At 35.8% G+C, this 19,801-nt stretch overlaps 1 protein-coding gene across 8 annotated transcripts in view; it reads right to left on the bottom strand.

Annotated features, from left to right (window-relative positions):
• The window catches only part of rasgrp3 (RAS guanyl releasing protein 3 (calcium and DAG-regulated)), an 83,458-nt gene that overhangs the window by 40,560 nt on the left and 23,097 nt on the right, over window positions 1-19,801 (bottom strand). For 4 of the 8 annotated variants that reach the window (XR_012392774.1, XR_012392775.1, XM_073927355.1 and 1 more), the window contains 3 exons: window positions 6,610-6,845; window positions 2,041-2,143; window positions 1,480-1,542 (listed from right to left, as the gene is read on the bottom strand). Coding sequence is in view for 5 of the 8 variants with exons in the window: in XM_073927355.1 (XP_073783456.1) it covers window positions 1,480-1,542; window positions 2,041-2,143; window positions 6,610-6,679 (236 nt within the window). In the remaining 3 variants the exon portion in view is untranslated. 8 annotated transcript variants of the gene reach the window in all.

Raw genomic sequence — 19,801 nt, 5'->3', positions numbered from 1 at the left:
TTAAGAATTTTTGCCCATTCCTCTTTGCAGTACCTCTCAAGCTCTATCAAGTTGGATGGGAAGCGACTGTGTACAGCCATTTTCAGATCTCCCCAGAGATGTTCAATTTAGGTCTGGACTCTGGCTGAGCCACTCAAAGACATTCGCCAACTTGTTGTTGTAAAGCCACTAAATTGATATTTTGGTGGTGTGCTTTGGATCATTGTCCTGCTGGAAGATGAATTATCGCCGCAGTCTGAGGTCAAGAGCACTCTGAAGCAGGTTTTTTCTGACTAAGGCCCTTCTCTCCCGATCACTCAGCTTAGATTGCTGGCCAGCTCTAAGAAGAGTCCTAGTGGTTCCAAACATCTTCCACTTATGGTTGATGGAGACCACTGTGCTTACTGGAACTTTCAGAGCAGCAGAAATTTTTCTGTAACCTTCCCCAGCCTTGTGCCTCAAGACGATTCTGTCTCTGAGTTCTACAGACAATTCCTTTGTCTTCATGCTTGGTTTGTGCTTTGACATGCACTGTCAACCCTGGGACCTTATATAGACAGGTGTATGCCTTTTCAAATCATGTTCAATCAACTGAATTTACCAAAGGGGAACCCCAATTAAGCTGCTAAAACATCTCAAGAATGATCAGTGGAAACAGAATGTACCTGAGCTCAATTTAAAGCTTCACGGCAAAGGCTGTGAATACTTATGTACATTTTTCAGCTTTTTAATTTTTAATAAACCAGCAACAATTTTAAATAATATTTTTTACATTGTCATTATGGGGTATTATGTGTAGAATGTTGAGAAAATAAATACATTTAATTCATTTTGAAATAAGGCTGTAACATAAACAAATGTGAACAAAAGTGAAGCGCTATGAATACTTTTCGGATGCACTGTACACTTAATTTCCAAATACACTTTATAAAACATACATATAGACACCACCTATATGCAATAATATAAATAAGTCATAAGTCAATATACACAAGTCAACATGGAAAATATCCAGTATTTATTTATATTATACAGTATTTCTTCAAAACAAATCCTAAATTAGAGCTTGTGTTTTTGATGGAGCGATGCAAAGAGGCAGGCAGATGTGAACAGAGAAGAAAGGAAAAGTGGCCTGAGGAGATGTGCTCTGTGAATAATGGATGGACGAGATGCTGAATCATTCTTTGCCATGCGCTAAAACACAAAATGTCCACTGTGCACAAACGTCCATCTGAAGGAGCGACGCCTGTTTCTGTGACATCATCACTTCTCATTCTAGACACAGGCGACACTCACTCCTTTCCCAGAGAAAAAGAGGAAGAACAGAAGGAGAATATAGAAAAAAACGAAAGTGCACTAAATAATAGCCTCCTCACGACATATCCTACCGTAGCCAGTTGCCTAGCAATGCAAATAAACACCTTAAAAGGTTCAGAAGAGGAAATTCATGGGGAATAAATGGGTTATTTATCTTGTTAAACAAACGATGTTTTTATTTACCTCATTAAATAACAGATCTTCAGTCGTGTCCTTTGGCAGTCATCTCCCCGACAGTCGCGATACGTGATATAAAGTCAAGGAGAATTAAACATACTAGAGAATGAATAGATGTACAGTATATGCATATATAGTCTTGCTTTACAAATATTTTAATGACTGAATGACATTGCATTGGACAACACAATAGTATGAGTGACATTTATTTTACAAGAACCAATTTATTTTCATGCAAAACATTTCACAATAAGATGTGAAATTGTTAACTAATGGTTGAGATGCCCCCTGGTATCTACTGAGATTTCTAACATCACACACATTCAAAAAAAGAGAGCTGCTGAAATATTATGCATAAAACGCACACACACACATACTAAAAAACAGAGATTTACTGATACACACACACACACACACACACACATACTAAAAAACAGAGATTTACTGATACACACACACACACACACACACACACACACGCACACATACTAAAAAACAGAGATTTACTGTGAAATTATATGCATCAACCACACACACATACACACACGCTTGGCTGCCAGAGGATATATGATCAGAAGCTTCCCAGCGAGCTCGGTGGAAGAAACATACCAGCGATGCATCAGCAGAAATGTTCGAGGAAGCTGATTTTCATGCAGCTCTCCTTTATCATCTATAACAGAGAGAGGGAGACAGAAAGAGAGAGAAATATTATCAGTAAAAAACATATACATTCGTAATATGGAAAAATAATGAGACAAGTGAGTAATATAGAAAGAGGAACAGAAATGTTTAGAATATTTATAAACAGCAGCTCTTCAATGTAATGAGATGTTGTGTGATATTGATATAAAGAAAAACATTAGATAAAGTGGAGGATAGCACGGAGGCGCAGTGGGTAGCACAATCGCCTCACAGCAAGAAGGTCACTGGTTTAAGCCCTGGCTGGGGCAGTTGGCGTTTCTGTGTGGAGATTGCATGTTCTCCCTGTGTTGTTGTGAGTTTCCCTGGGTAACTCATCCACTAATTGGGTAAGCTAAATTATCTGTAGTTAATGTGTGTATGGGTGTTTCCCAGTGATGGGTTGCTGCTGGAAGGGTATTTGCTGTGTAAAAAATATGCTGGATAAGTTGGCAGTTCATTCCGCTGTGGTGACCCCTGATCAATAAAGAGACTAAGCCGAAAATGAATGAAAATGGAGGATATCAGAAAACATTCAATCGCAACTACACCAATCAATGAAAGTAGCGGTTAATTAACCTTCAGTTTTAATCGTTAATGTGTTAATTCATCTTGAAGCAATAATGAAATTAAAATTAAACCATAATTTACTCACCCTCAAGCATGTATTGGTGTATTTTTTTTTTTTTTTGTTTTTTGTTTTTTTTCTGTCAGACGAACACAGTCGGAGTAGTTTTAAATTTAATCCTGGCTCTTCCATGAGGTATGATGGTGTTGGTTGGTGGCTTTTATTTTGAAACTTCCAAAAGAGCATTAATCCATCGTAAAACTAACCCATATCACTAACACAATCACTAACTCCAATTACTAGCTGCGTTTCCATTCAACAATTTGTATGCGCATTTAGGATATGCGCATAAAATATGGTTAATAAAAACACCAAGATGCACATATGTTTTGAAAATAAGCATAAAAACCATATGCGCATATCTGAGTAGAATAAACTTTTTATTTAATAAAAAAGCCATACCGAACAAATTCCAGTATGCGCATTAAAAAAAGTCATGTGATTTTGTAATGATGAAAATGTGTGTGAATGGACATACCAGCAGCATACCAGTGCATTGTAAAATTTCTGAAATGTTGTTTTGGTCATTCTAAAACACCTTAATCATTTCAGTATTAGTGTTATTATATTATAAATTATAAATTTTAGCATTTCATTGGTGTAACAATAATCCACCTTGACCAGAGTTAAATGAACACTTTCAAGAGTTAATAAAGAGCTTCATTGCAGATTTATTTAATTGGACATCTGGATGATGCTTCGCTCCGTGGAAAATAAGGATTTAGTTAATGATCCACTGCTGTTGTAAACATCTGTGATATATTTGCAGCATTTGTCATAAAGATTATGGCTTGAGCATCTGATTTCTCCTCAGTGATTATGTTGTTTAAATAGGCCTATATAAAGGTTATTTTACCGTCGATGAGGATGTAATGGTATTGCAGATTTTATTTTTCAAAACAAATATCGTAATATTAAAAAGGAAACATAAGCTTGACAACAAAAATCTATGTCGTAACAAATGTCCTTAAAAATGTAGCATGTAGTTTACAGCAAGCATCAAGTGTTCATTGAGATTGTGTTGTCTGTCATATCTTTCGCTGTCTTTTCAAGTTTTTTTCTCGTAAGGCACGGCTTTCGAAAATGATGACATAAAACTCTGCTGGGTAGTTGCTCTGGTTTACATTTGTTTGAGTCTGTAATATTATTAACATTTTCATAAGGGTGGTATTGTTTTGAATGATGAAACAAGTGTGTGGTGCTGCCTGCTTTTAATGACACGAGTCGTCTGTGCAGTTTGTAGTGCACGTTGCTCTATGTGTCGGATTGCAAAAAACTAAGTAGCTCCAGACTGAAGTCTAGTGACATTTCAAGTCTGTGACTCTGACCTTTTTTACCTTACTTTTTTTTCACTCCTCCAAGTGCAACTAACACTGTATGGCTGTAAACTTGTACTGCGTGTGGCATCTGGAAGGGCAGGCAGCAAAATGCCTGCGCAGCGTTACGCATAATGCGCAAATATTATTGAACAATTTTTGAACTGTCATTATCGTTTTATCGAAAAATTATAAATTGTGATAATTATCGATATCGAAATATCGCCCAGCCCTAGTTCAGTCTAACTAATTAGATTTAATAAAGTAACACTACTACTGTCTAAGTTAAACAATCAACATGAAAATAACACATTTTAAAAAAATTTACTTTATTTTTGCCATGATGACAGTAAAAAATATTTTACTAGATATTTTTCAACTTCTATACAGCTTAAAGTGATATTTAAAGGCTTAACTAGGTTTATTAGGTTAACTAGGCAGGTTATTCTGTATGGAGTTTGCATGTTCTACCCGTGTTCGCATGGGTTTCCTCTGGGTGCTTCGGTTTCCCCCACAAGTCCAAAGACATGCGCTATAGGTGAATTGGGTAAACTAAATTGTCCATAGTGTTTGTTTGTGAATGTAAGTGTATAGGTGTTTCCCTAGCAGCTGTAAGGGCATCTGCTGCGAAAAATATTTGCTAGATAAGTTGGCGGTTCATTCAGCTGTGGTGACCCCAGATTAATAAAGGGACAAAGAAGAAAAAAATGAACGATTACTAAATTTAATTTGTTTAAATTCAACCCATATAAATTGTTTGAAACTATTTTGCAGAAATCATTTTTGTTCAGTGTACAATGCTGCTTAGATGTGTCTACATGTCTTACATTCGTCCTTATAAGTCATATATGTCAGTTGCACGTAACGTGCATTTGGCCCCCATTTTATAATCAAAAAATTAAGTAATTGTGTCATCAGTAATAATTCTGTTACAAAAACACATCAATATGCTTTATAAGACATGTTTTAACCCACTAGCGGCATATGAATTTTATGACAGATTTTTTTTAAGCTTAAAAAACACTATCCGAACAAAATTACACAGCTTGGAAGAGCCAGGATATCTGTCAGTTGAATCTGTGTTCAACAGACAGAAAAAAAAAAATCCTAAACAGTGAGAATGGCATCAAGGTGATTTAATTGTGAGAAAATTCCAATTTTGGGTGAACTACTCCATGATTAGCTATAGTTATTTAACAGTGATTAAATAACATATGCAATCCCAGCAAATAAAGACACCAGCTGTGGTTAATGACAGGTGATTATGTCAATGGTTGCTTTTTCCAAACATTATTGAGAATATCTTATTTTGTGATTAACAGAACATATAAACAGAACATATAAATTTTAGAAAAGAAAAAAGTTTAGAACCACCAGAGTATTAGTAAATGATGAGGAAATTACGATATTTGGGTTAACTATTCTTTATTGAATGAGTGATTAAAATCAATTACCAGCAGAGTTATTAATACCTGGGATTAGACATTAAAGAGGTCAATGATCATATACACAAAAACCCATGATGATCAATTATTCTTTTGAGAAATTATTCATTCATTAATTTTCTTTTCTGCTTAGTCCCTTTATTAATCTAGGGTCACCACAGTGGAATGGACCGCCTGCATATCCAGCATATGTTTTATGCAACAGATGGCCTTCTAGCTGCAACCCATCACTGGGAAACATCCATACACACTCCGTACACATACCCAATTCACCTATAGCACATGGTTTTGGACTTGTGGGGGAAACCGGAGCACCCGCAGGAAACCCATGCGAGCATGGGGAGAACATGCAAACTCCATACAGAAATGCCAACTGACCCAGCCAAGGCTCGAACCAGCGACCTTCTTGCTGTGAGGCAATTGTGCTACCTACTGCTCCACCATGCTGCCCAACAAGTAATTACAGAGATTGAAATCATCAATTAATCAGGCAATTAATAAGAACGAAATCCATTACAATGAGCAACATCGGTCATTAATACAATCATTCATTTAGCAATTGTTAGTAAGCAACAGAGATCAATAAGCGGATGAAATCAAAGCAATCTATAATAGCAACAACCGATCCACTTGCTAAGTTGTGATGTGAAATATTGTTTCTGGCTCCAAGTGTCCTCTAATTTGCATCTCAATTGCCTTTTATGACCACTGTTCAGTCATATCACACATTTCAGTGAATCTTTTTCAAAATCATCAATTGACATTCACTGCAGTCTCTGGACGTCCCGGACACCAATATTTCAATGATTTATAAAAGAAGAACCACAGTCTGACCATCTGGGATTAAGCACGGATGTAAACATTACAATCAAGATTTTCAATAGTGATACAGCACACTGTGAGTGTCTATCATTGCAACTTGTTGATCATTCAAGAAGAATATGATTATGTGCGGAATATGTGAACAGGTCAATTACAGTGATGAACATAATGAATCAGTTTGAGCCACACGGTATCTGATAAGATGATAGTGGATAAATTGAGTTCAGTCATTTTAGTGTTCACTTACCAAACGCATGAATGCAGGCGTCCAGCAGCAGCTCCAGGGAAGCAGCTTTGCCGAGCGTAAATGACCCCATGACCTCCGTCCGACCTGACCTTACTGGGACATCCAGCTCTCTGCCATCAGGCAGGCCAGCCTCTGTCTCTCCCTCTCTCTTTCTTCTTCTCTCCTCTCTTTCACGTCTCCTCTGCTTTAAATGTGCTCAATGTGCTCAGCAGAAGAATGGCTGACTCTGTGCCTCGCTGCAGAAACAAACAAAACACTGTTAATAATTAAAAAAAAATGTACAGAAATATTTTATGAAGCTTTTCACATGCTTGCACCAAAGGGGCTTTATAGTGAATGGACTGATGAGGCTTTATAATGAATGAACGGATGCTGTTTAGTAATCACCTCTTGCTAAGAACTTTGTGAGACCATCTTTGTCTTATTCACACTTTGTGTGATTGTACTGCATAATACTGCCTTTATTTGTTTCTTTTTCACCAACTGGTGAGTGAGAAATGGGTGGTAAATATTTAAATGTGTTCATCTTCGACATATGGTTGTCATTATGAATACCTCATTTACTTTCATTTTAAAGTTTGGGTTTTTTACTGAACATCAAAAGTTTTACAGCAAAATGGCAAAAAGTTTGGGTTCCTCTCTCTGCTCCCTATGCTTTCCTGTTATTACTCTCTACTGTCCTGTCCATTATGGGTCATTTCCACTGAGTGGTATGGTTCTTATGTGTTTTCTGCTGTCAAAAGGTATCAAAAAGCAAACCATACCATTCCACTTCTTAGGTACCTTTTCGAAAGGGTACCTAGCACAACAAAAGGGTACCGAAAGGTGAGCCAGACACTCAGTGGAACGCTGCTGGTGTACAGAGCTACCTCACTAGCTCATGCACAAGCCAGAAGAATGAAAAAAAAGGAAGCGTCTTTTTTCAAATAAAACTGCTGATTTATTTCACCGTAATAATATAAACATATAATCATAAGCCATGGTTGATCTAAGCTTAAACAAATCTTGATGTCATTTTGATGAAGACCCACAAAGCCAAGAAGAAGAGTAGAATCTACCCTGTGCCCCGCTGTTGTTTACAAGGCCGTCTAAAGCACGATCGGTTTCACTTTCTTGAGAGAGCTCGCTGCGCATCTATATTTAAAATACCAAACTTCTTGAGCTGGTAATAACGTACACGTGATTATTGTAGTGCTTCTGACATCCAATCCTCTCAGAAACAGACAAATGCGAGAGTGAAGTGTGAATAAAACAAAGGAGAAGCCCAAAAAAAACAAAGAAGCACATGATTCTTTCAGCAACCTAAAACATGAACAAACCAAGCCATGTTGAACTATTATCATCATCTTTTGGACTATTATGAACTCAAAATGACATAATTACTTTCTAACAGAGGCTACATGAGCTGGTGAAGATTAAAGATACAGATGAGAGGTTTGCACTGACTGGAAGCTATATGTTGCGTGGTGATTTTGAACCCAAATGAGGACTACAAGTATGCTGTGTGTAGTTTTTCTGTAATTGATAACATATCGGAGACTTTAAGGATCTGTATGTGTTTATTTATGTTGCATTTATTTATTTAGTTTATTTAATCGTTATAAATGTATAAACGTTACAGTAGACTATTTCCCATCATTGATCTGCAGTTATAATCAAATTATGTTTATAGAAAGATTAGTAAGAAACATTTATACACAAGTATTTATGTGTATAAAGCATCTGTGTTGTGAGAAGTGCTTCTCATAATATTTGTGAAAGAACTGTAAAGCTTTACTTTGACATTTCTCCCAGAGAGAATGATGTTGACAGGAACTTTCTGTCGTACGCCATGCCCACCTTTAATAAAAAAGTAAAAAGGGACAGAATTTAGTTGAAATGTACCAGAGTGTACTAGTTTGGAATTAATTGCTAAAGTCTCCATAAAAAAAATCTTACTAAAATTAAATTTTTTTCTATAAAGAAAGTCAAAGTGTCTAAATCCTATCTGCCTCACCGTGTCTAAGATAAAACCCTTAAAAACATGAAATTTGTGCCTTTAATTCATTAAAAAAACTGCCTTCTGTATGTTTCCCCCCTCACACAAACCTTTCTTCCAAATGACAGGCCAATGTTAAGGTTGAATTGTTTGACTGCTTTATTTTTCTCTGAACTCCCCATGGCAGCTATCAATATTTCATCGCTCTTGCAGGAGCAGTGTTTGCTTGACGCTACATCGCAGATCACGATCCCAGGGCTGATAGTGGAAAAAATTCCTGAGCCTGAACTTTTTTTCCTTGCCCCTGAGGTGAGTAGGGGTGGGGGTACTATGTATGCAACGCACTTTTAACACATAACTTGTGGGCCCCTGGGCCCAAATATATTAACAGCCTATGTGTAACCCTGATCATCATTATTGTCAAGTGGCTCTTTTTAGACACATGCCAGTAATGTCAGTGACACATGCCAGTGTCAGTGATCTTGTGACATGTGCCAGTAGGTGTCAGTATAAGCACGTTATAAGCACATTAATCTTATAAGTCTCTTTGCTTTAATATTTAAAAATCATTAGGCAAATGACACCTGTTATCTTACATGCATATATGTTATGAGTTTTCAACATGCATTTTGTTATAACTTTTTAAAGGATATTATTTAAAATACCTTAAAATGAAAATAAGTTAAATAATAAAATAAATGAATGAATTAAAAACATAGAGAAGTCCATATTGTAGGGAACAAAGGAACTGCCAGGATGCAATAATATACAGTACAACAGATAAGTGTAACCCCTCCCATACATAAGCATGCCACAATAAATTTGACTGACATGTACTGTCAAATGACTATATTACGTACGGAAGTATGACTACGAATACATAAAATAAATGCGTTTAAATTAAAACATCGTGGAGTAGCTCAGCAAATAAACTAACTTGCGACGCGATAAATTAGGTTAAAAGTCGCGTAATGATTAAATATGGTTTTGCTCGTGTTAATTAATGTCATAAGCTTCGCCGGGTGTCGATGTCACTGCAGTGACATGCAGCGCGACACTCTGAGTGACACAGGTCACTACACATGCCACTAGCGAGTGACACATGACAGTGGAAAACCGGACGTGCCACCGGACTGTGCCAGTGTCATCTGTACGTCAGATGTCGTGTCACTCCATGTTAAAACTGCTACTGTGAATCCGCGTTCAAGCGCACACAATAAGCTAAAACTCGCCCCAAGCACCGGCAAAAACAAATAACAATGAATGTGTCGAGGAAAGAGTAAGGACATATCTTAATTATTTATTAATAAACTTATTCTGAGTCAGTGTCGCAAAGATCCTGACTGGCAATCTCCTCTTGGACTCGCCTTTAGAAATTCATCTTTACGGATTACATGAAGGAGTTTTCTTGTTTTCGATTTGTTTTATTTCCTCAAGTAATAATTTAAAGCTTTCTATAAATATATTTATTATGTCTGTGAGGCATATACATTTTGCTTCATTTTGTTAAGCGCTCCTGTTCAAAAACCAGACGTCAGAAAGCGCATAATTTTGGTTTTCTTTATTTTATAAAAACGCTGTAACGTTTTTTGATGTATTACTCGTACTTTGTGAGCAAAAATGAAGGATAACTTTAAATTGCTCCCACTGAAAAAATGCAATGTGATTGCTCTGGCGCCTCGATGTCCTGCAAGCTTTTTATAAGAAAACTATGCGCCTAATAGCACACATTCTTTAACGTTTAAGCTACCATTGTTTTATACTTGAACTGTTTTATATCTTTTATTTTAGGCAAGTCGTGATGATCTGAGAAGGCAAACTGATCAAACAGACCATGATGGTCTTCCGCTGGGCGCTGTTCGTTAAAAAAAACTTAATTTTAACGAATAAAAAATGCTCCAAACGTTTTTCTAAATAAGCTGAATAAAAAACGAAACTAAATATAAACACTTTGCCATTAGGCTACATACAAAACTGAACTATTTCATAGCTGAAACACTAAGTTGTTTAAGGAGAAGGGGGAAATATATTTTTGTCCCGTCTATTGCTTCACCGTTATTTCGAGAATAAACCCAGCGTAAATATGCAGATGTCATTCCCAAAACATATCAGCGTATATGTGCCGAAAACGAAAGTTTCATACAAATTCTGAATGGATTATATCCTGGAAAGTGCAAAGCACGCTCCTCTTATTATCACTATAAGCGTCACTAATCTTAGTTCATAGAGATCTCACAAAGATCCGTTATAATTTATAAAGCTCTCTAAATTACACAATTAATCTTTTATTTACATGGCGTCTACACTCAAAAGATGATTCACGAGCACACAAAATGGCACTTAATAAAAACCAATCCGGCGCTTTCAGCAGTGAGTGAATGACAGATCAATATCCGTGAACCTGATTTTTTTTCCCCCGCAGCTAGGCTTGCCACGATAGACGGTGTTGACGGTGATACCGGTGTTAAGACGCAACACCGGTGACATCACTTTTCTACCGTGACACCGTCCCCACATTTGTTTTTTAAGTATTCGTTTTTTATTTTTTTTATTAAACATTTATTTAAAATAAATGGAAAATATAATTATAAATAATTGACTTAAAACGAGAGCATGCTCTATAATTAAAATCTAAAGCTACAGTGCGTCATATTTCATTTACCACGTGAGGAGAAAGAGGAGTCGAATTTACAGAAAGAGGATGGCGGACGATTTATTGTCAAAACGCAATGCAAAGGCGCATATTTGGCAAAATTTTGGGTTCAAACCAAATGCATAAGAGAACCTGACGACGTTAATGAGGCGATCTGCAAACTTTGCCTGACAAAGGTGGCAGTATCTGGAAACATAACTAATTTATACACGCACCTTCATGTTTAACTATGGGTGGGTCGCGGATAGATCCATACATACGCAACGCATACTCTCATTTAAAAAAAAAATTCACGCGACCATCATCTCACAATGTTTAATAATAAATATCTTTTTTTTAATTAAAACGAGTGATTTAGCAATGCTGCGCCATTGACAATCCAACTGCAGAGAAACATCGTGGCAACGTGAGGACTTTTTCCGAAGTTCAGCTGTTCTTATTTCCACTTGATTATGTGTTTAATGTCAAAAAAATCCATAATGTCTAGGCCAAAAAGATCGAATCCTGTGTGTGCGCGCATCTTTTATAACTGAGGCCGCTCTCTTCAAAAACCGAAAGTTGCTTCTTCTGTCTGGCAATATTTCGGCTTTTAATATATGAAAAGTTTATTTAGATGAGCCAATATTAAAAATTGCAATAAAGTAACTGAGACGTGCGGCCACACATCGAATCTGAGGACTGATTTCTCTCTCTCTCTCTCTCTCTCTCTCTCTCTCTCTCTCTCTCTCTCATTCAGACATCGAGCCACAACACAAGTCAAGTTGCAAAACTTAGGCAGGTGCAGCTGACAGGTAGAATAGCTGAAGCCTTTACGAAATCTGTCAAAATGCACCTCTGAAATTAATAGGCATAAATGTCTTTGAGCCAAAAAAAAGTCTATTGGTAGGATATCTGTAAAAACGCAATTGGAGCCAAAGATATGAGCTGTGTAGCCTATAAATTATAGGCCTATTATTTCGAATAAAATGAAAACAAAAATTAACAATTCATTGCATTTTTTCGTTTGATAAAAATATACGTAAACGAAAAAAAATCAAAGGGTGGCTAATTTGTATTAATGTGTTTTAATTTTAATGAAAATATGCTCAGCATATTTAATTAACGGCTATACGCCGTCAATAGACAAGCCATTCTAAACATTATTTTACCGTGTACTGGGTTATAATGTATATTTTACAATAAAAACTAAACGTAGCATGTCTCGCTGTCATTTAAAACGTGTAATTCATACCACACCAGAGCTGTGGACCTGTAGTGTTTAAACTTACAGGGCGGTTGGTCAATAGTCTTAATTCGCACTGAACTCCAATCCGAGGGACTCGATAGTTACTCGATAGACAACATTAACTTGAGAGAATTAAAAAATAAAAGTTTTTTTTTAAAGGAACAACGTGCAAATCTGCAACAAATAAAATAAAAATAAAACGTCTTGGCAGTGCTGTGTGTATTCCGCCACTGACAGTGTGAGACGCCCTTATGCTGCGCCTGTAACTGCCGCTTGTAAGAGAGATCAAAGCTGTATCGATAAAACCAAAAAGCAAGATCATTTAGTTATAAATATTCCATAACAATACTTATCGAAATATTTATACATTTACATGTTGTTTATTGAGATTGTGTGATCTGTATAGGTTGTCTGATCTTTCCAGAAGCTGTAAACTGACACATGCGGTGTTTAGCTCTGACGAGGCGCTTTTATTTAGCCTGCCCTTTGATTTTTTACATAATGTTCCAATTCATATTTTTTTCATATAGTTTAATTATAAAATGAGTGCTCGCTTGTTTAGTTGTGATTATTATGCAAGGATCATATTTCATATTCGGTTTATTCTTCAATAGCCTAAATTCGTTAATAATGTATTTTATAAACGGATTGTTCATAAGGACTAAGCTGTTAATATATAACATAGGCGTTTATGGTTGTTATTTGTATGGTTCCAACTTACACAGTTTTTTCAGCCTGTAGCAGTGTTGTGTTTTATTCGTTATGTAAATAAAAGTTATGTTTTGTTTAATAACAGGGATTTTTTTTTGTAGTTTCCTTTCCGTCCATTCAAACAATTGACACCGAATTGGCAACTCCCGCAAAACTGAAAGTGAAAGTATTATACGCACGCATTTATAAGCTATTTAAAATCAGAAAAAAAGAGGAAATGAAAAAATGCCCACTCCCACGGTGATACCGGTATTACCGGTGTTGTCACATGTCGATTAACCGGTGGGGAAATTTCCTCACCGTCACAACCCTACCCGCAGCCACAGTACGCCGGAAATCCGGCGTGGTGCCGGAACGCTATCACCCCTGCGATCCACACAGATGGCATGACATCATTCTGGCCCACTGAGCTGGACGTGCACTACCTGATTAGAGCTTACATAACACTATAGTGTCTTTACTCATTAACGCTTATGAACTGTGCGTTTCCACACGTGAAGTACAACAGGCCCTTCACACCACTACTAAACCTTCCTCCTTCTCTTCTGTTTTTTCTGCTTTATTTTTGTCCTGTGTTTTGAAGATGACGTGTGTTTTTTTCCTGTACCCTTTATCTATGCAATCAAAACAGGGAGGGTAAGTGCGTGTTCCTGTGCATAAATAGCTAATAGCTTAAATATAGATTTGCGTTTATTTTAATTGTGGCGAAGATCAGAAATAGGTGCAATCGAGAAGATCAACTACAAATTAGCCTTCAAAATACAAACACTGGAAATCAACTCTAGCCATAACAACAACAAAAACAACACATGATGTGAAGCAGCTGCTTGTGACAGGAGAAGGGTTAGATTAATCTTTTGGGACTTTCAGTTTGGCATTTGGCACATGACGTTGTCATACAGTATCTTTATAATGTTGTGATCATGTGCTATAAGGATATACAGTATTTTTATAGTATGATATACTAACAGACTATTTTTGCACTGCTTTGTCAATCACAAATGATCTGAGCAAACAAATGTTTAAAACAATTTATATTGAAAAGGATTAAAAGGTACAATTGATAACACTTTATGTAAAGTCCCATTAGTGACCATTTGTTAATGCATTTTGTAACATCAACAGTGATAATTTGCTGCCTTTGATGAAGAAGTTATGTTAATGTTGAATTTGAATAAAGTATAATTGAACTTTATTAATTATTACTGCCCTTAAACCAAATAAAGAGTTACGACTTTTGATTTAATGAGTTATTTAACATTAACTAATACGTCGCCCACTGAAGCTAAGCAGCGCTGCGCCCGGTCAGTATCTGGATAGGACACTACTAGGGTAGTCACGATACTGGAATTCGATACCAATCGATACTGAAATTTTCAAACGTCCATTTCTCGCGATTTGAGCGCTGTGAAACATGTTCCTAAACAGAGTTGATTTGCCATTGTGTTCACATGCTCAACAGAAATAACTGTGATTGGCAGTAAAGGTCATCAGTTCACCAAACTCATCACTGTTTACTGCGAGTAGACACAGATACAGGGACCCTGGAGTATTTTAAAGCTGTGATTCATCAGCAGATTGTTTGTATGTCAGTTTATAGACAAGCTAGCTTATCGACATAACTTTGAAACGCTCCAATGCCAGTGTGTTACCAGCAGTGAGTTCGGTGAACTGATGTCCTTCACGGCCATTCACAGTAATGTCTTTTGAGCATGTAAACACAATGGCAAATTAGATCTGATTAAGAACATGCTGCAAAGCGCTCAAATGTTAGCAGGAAATGGACATTTTTAAAATGGTATCGCTAGGTATCGAATTCCAGTATTGTGACAACCCTAGAGACTACATGGGAAAGATAGGTTGTTGCCATAAGTGGTGTTAGTGAGACCGGAAAGGGGCACTCAACCTGTTGTCCGTGTGGGTCCTAATACCCCACTATATTGATGGGGACTCTATACTGCCCAGTGAGTGCTGTCTTTTGGATGGGATGTTAAATCGAGCTCTCTGTGGTCCTTAAAATCCCAGGATATCCTTTAAAAAAAAGAGTAGGTCAATTTTGCCCACTGGTCTTATCCATTATGGCCTCCAAATCAACTGGTGTGTGATCTGGCGCAATATGGCTGGCATTGTATCTTCAAGGTGGATGCTCCACACTGGTGGTGGATGAGGAGATTCTCCCCAAAAATGTGTAAAGCACTTTGAGTGTTCAGAAAAACACTATATACATGTAAGGAATTGTTATTATTAATTATTATTATTATAAAATGACAATCTAAGATTGATATAATTTTTGTGCCAATAAACTGAACTTTTAATTAACCATTAACTCATTAACCATTAAATAATTTTCAAAATCAATAAATAAAATGACTTTTGATTTAAACGAGTTATTAAACATCAACTAAGAAATTAACATCATCTAAGATTAATATATGTTTTACAAGTAGTTTTCATCTGAAGTTTAGTTTAATCAACTAATTACCCTTTTTGCACAGTGATAACAAATAGCAGGTCAATAAAGACTCAATATGGGAATGTCATAGAGCTGAATAATACACAAAAGTGTTTATATTTGAAAATAAATACCCTTTCAAGTGTTTGCTGTTTTGATAATCACCTTATGATGCATTCTAAATGTTTTAATAATAAATAACTATTCTCAATGTCTTGCAGTGTCATGATTACAAAATCATGTACATTACCATGATATATTGTGCTATTGAATATCGTGTGACACAATGGCAAGCGAGGTACTGTCAGCAACTCTGTTCGCGATCCATTACCCTCTCACAATGTCATCAATGACCTCAGCAAGTGAGCGGATGAAAGGAAGTGCATATGACTTGATGGAATCTACATGAGACGTGCAAAAACATCAGACATTTCCACCTTGATCCACATGAAATGCATTTTAAAGTACACCTGCACCCAAAAGAGATCCCTGACCACAGAGATGAAGGCACCAGCGCTGTGTGGTTATAAATATCCCAGTCTAATTTTCACCCCTCTCATCTGTGATTTTGAGTGCTGACGGCTGGAACCTGTCCTGACTCGCCTCATCCAGACCGTCATACACAGAGACGTCAGTAACACAAGCATCACGTCAAGACAAATATCACATATTTATGACTCAAGGGCAGTAGCTTTAGATACTGCATTATTTACAGTGCAATGTTATGCTAGTTATTAGTGATTTTACTATAAAAACAAACAATGATTTGAGCAGAATTAGGGTCCGACTCACAAAAAAGGCAGTGTTTCACACAATACATTCATGTTGTCAAAACACAAATCAATTAAGTTGACTTAACACAAATTTAAGTTGACTGAACACAAAACAATTAAGTAATCCCCAAAAACTTTGTGTTGATTCAGCTCATTATAAATTAGTTTGAACAAAAAAGCAAAACAAAAAGTTTGAACAAAAAGCAAAAATATATTTTTCAATCTACAGATTGCTTCAGTTCATTAGTTGTGATGGACGCACATCACAGATTAGGAAATTACACTTTTAACTTTCATCTTGCGGTCAAATCTTTCTCATACCCTTTTTTTAAATAACCATTAAGCTGCCAACTTGATTCAATATTTGATTAGATTTTACTTTCTCCCTTCTGAATTATTTCTTGTATTTCTGTGGAAGAATCCTTTTAAAGAAATACTGTCAGATTTATGACTACTGTAGGGAAATACAGCATTTTTCTTCAACAATCAATTATCAACATCAGGGCCTAATCCTAATTCTATTTTAGATATTTTTATATGCCTACATTTCCCCTTAGCCTTTAAAAGAGTGTGAAGGAGTAGGGAGGAAATGAGAGAAAGAGCCTTAAGTTTACTGGCAATTGAGATTCCCTGCACTCCAAGATATGGTGAGTTATTTAAACCCAAATTGAGTAAAATATGGACAAACCCAAACATTGGGTTAAATTTGGTCTTATAAATTTGGTCCATATTACACAAAGAATTGGGCTGAAATAAACCAGCTTCTATTTAGAGTGTGGCTATTTCATGGTGAATAAAACCCTAAATACACTAACATTTGAGAAATATTTTTCTACTTAAAAAGTTGTTTTTTACAATAAAAATACATCAAAAACAATAAATAATACATAAAATAAAACAATTTAAGACTTACTTTTGAAAAAGAATTTTACCGCTATTAAAGGATTGACTTTTTAAAATAATTCCTTTACAGTTTCTCTATATAAAAATCCTTGTCTGACAACATTAAAAAGGTCTTGCAAAAGAATATGTTTTACAGTTAGAATATACAGTAATTGCTATATTAACATTTTGGAGCAACTTTGAGTAGATGTCCATGAGTAACTCTAGTGAGTAAGGATGAAAATATTCCTCTAAGAAATGGGACAATATTACTACACTCACATACATCATCATACAGTATGTCGTCACTATACAGTACATAATTCCAGAAGGCGCGATTACATTAACGTTTAAAAGATCACTCACTCCCAAAGTAGTTTAGAAATTGCAGCTTTAACATTAATGAACGAAAAGGATTTTTCAGGCATCTCTGGTTCATACAGAACATACGACTTGAGGATCATGTTGCAAGATGCATGAAACTGTAAGTAATTTTCATTACACAGTGCTCATATTCATGCAATCACAAGAAATAAAACATGAATATTATACCAGAAGTGCAGTAAAAAAAAAAAAGTATATATTTTGTAGCGTGGTCCCAAAAAATCTTAGTTTGAGGATCATTCTGGCAATTCGCTCAACCCCTACACCTCCAAGTCTTATTCAGTTCTCAAATTTAGTACCAAAACTGATGTATTTTTGTCCATATACACTACTCTTCAAAATAAAAGATTTTATAGCATTCATTCATTCATTTTCTTTTTGGCGTAGTCCCTTTATTAGATCAGGGTCACCACAGCGGAATGAACCACCAACTTATGTTTTACACAGCGGATGCCCTTTCAGCTGCAACCCATCACTGGGAAACATCCATACACACTCATTCACACACATACACTATGGCCAATACCCTATTCACTTATACCAAATGTCTTTGGATCTGAGCGCCCGGAAAAAAAACCCATGCAAACGGGGAGAACATGCAAACTTCACACAGAAACGCCAACTGACCCAGCCAAGACTCGCACCAGCGACCTTCTCGCTAAGCGATTATGCTACATAATGTGCCAACGTGACACTGATTTAATAGAGGTTCACAATATAATTTTTTTTTCAATGCTGAAATAAATTGATTAAAAGGGACGGTAAAGAGATAATGTTAAGAAATGTTACAGAAAATCTTCACTTCAAATAAATTTTGTTCTGTTAAACTCTCTACAAAACACAAAATATTAATCTGAACAATTTTATTTATTGATCAGCATTAATCAACACTAAAAAAAAGAGATTTATTGTTCCCTGTGATTTCTTGCACCATACACACAGAAAACTCTGATATGCATGAAACTACACTATTATTAACGATAGTTGATCCATTTGTTTCTGTATGCACTGCATAGATTAAAAAATAACAATGTTAATTTGAAGGTTATTACATGCATTTGCCACTTCTTTAATTTGCAGATTTATATGCAACAAAATTAAGTACATAAAGGTGACTTTAGACTTTAGTGTTCAATGCTCACCATATATAAGTACACACCTCTCAAATCTATCTTTTAAATTCATATTTTTATAAGGAAGCTTTACAATTTTATATTTGTGCAAAAACATTAGATTAGTCAGTACTAAAGCCAAATCTGGAGCTTATCTTACAAAATGACTTACGATAACGGTCCAAAAACTAGAACACCCAAATTTATATGTTATAGAAAAAAACTTAATACAAATTTAAAAAGAGGAAATATCAAGAGAAGCAAAAAAACTGAAAAACTTAGTTGAAATTTTTATAGGTTGTAATTTATGTTTGCAATATTTTGCTTGAATTTAAATGTATTATCTTTTAATTTCTAAATATGTTTGGAGACTAAAATATTATTTTAATAAATACATTTTTTATTCTGTTTAATAAATCTGTTTTTTTTAAATGCACCAAAATACATTGCCTATATTCACTGAGAAATGGATAAAAATATTCATTTTCAAAATGGAGTGTTCTCAATTATGCTAAGCACTGTATATGTGTCCAGTGATGATAGCGTGATGATTTTTGTCCAATCAAAAAAATTTGTACATTGAGAACACACAAACCCCTAATATCAGCTTGCAGCAGTTCATAAAACATCACAAAACCCTCTAATAGTCCAACCCAAGTGTGTGATTTTAAGAAACACACAACTGCAAGAAAAAATACTGGAATACTGGAATAAACTGCACAGACCTGAATACCATTTAATATTCTAACCAATGCAGAAGCACCAAACAAGCTCTTGAAAAATCAGAACAAAACAGAGAGCGAGAGAATTACTCATTGAGAAAAACGCAAGGACTCAGAACTTGAATGTAATGAATATGATGATGTCAACAACAAGATACAGAGTGAGTACAAACTGAAGAAGCTTTTCATCAAATCTTATAAAACACACAAAAAACTACGGTCTGCTGTGTTCACTCACCCTAAATCTCTACATTGGCTGCAAATCCGACGTGTAACTTCTAAAGGCTGCAGTGGTTCATG

The sequence above is a fragment of the Danio rerio genome, chromosome 17, assembly GCF_049306965.1.
Source record: "Danio rerio strain Tuebingen ecotype United States chromosome 17, GRCz12tu, whole genome shotgun sequence".
NCBI classification, from domain to species: Eukaryota; Metazoa; Chordata; class Actinopteri; order Cypriniformes; family Danionidae; genus Danio; species Danio rerio.
This window is presented reverse-complemented; position numbering and strand designations above follow the sequence as displayed.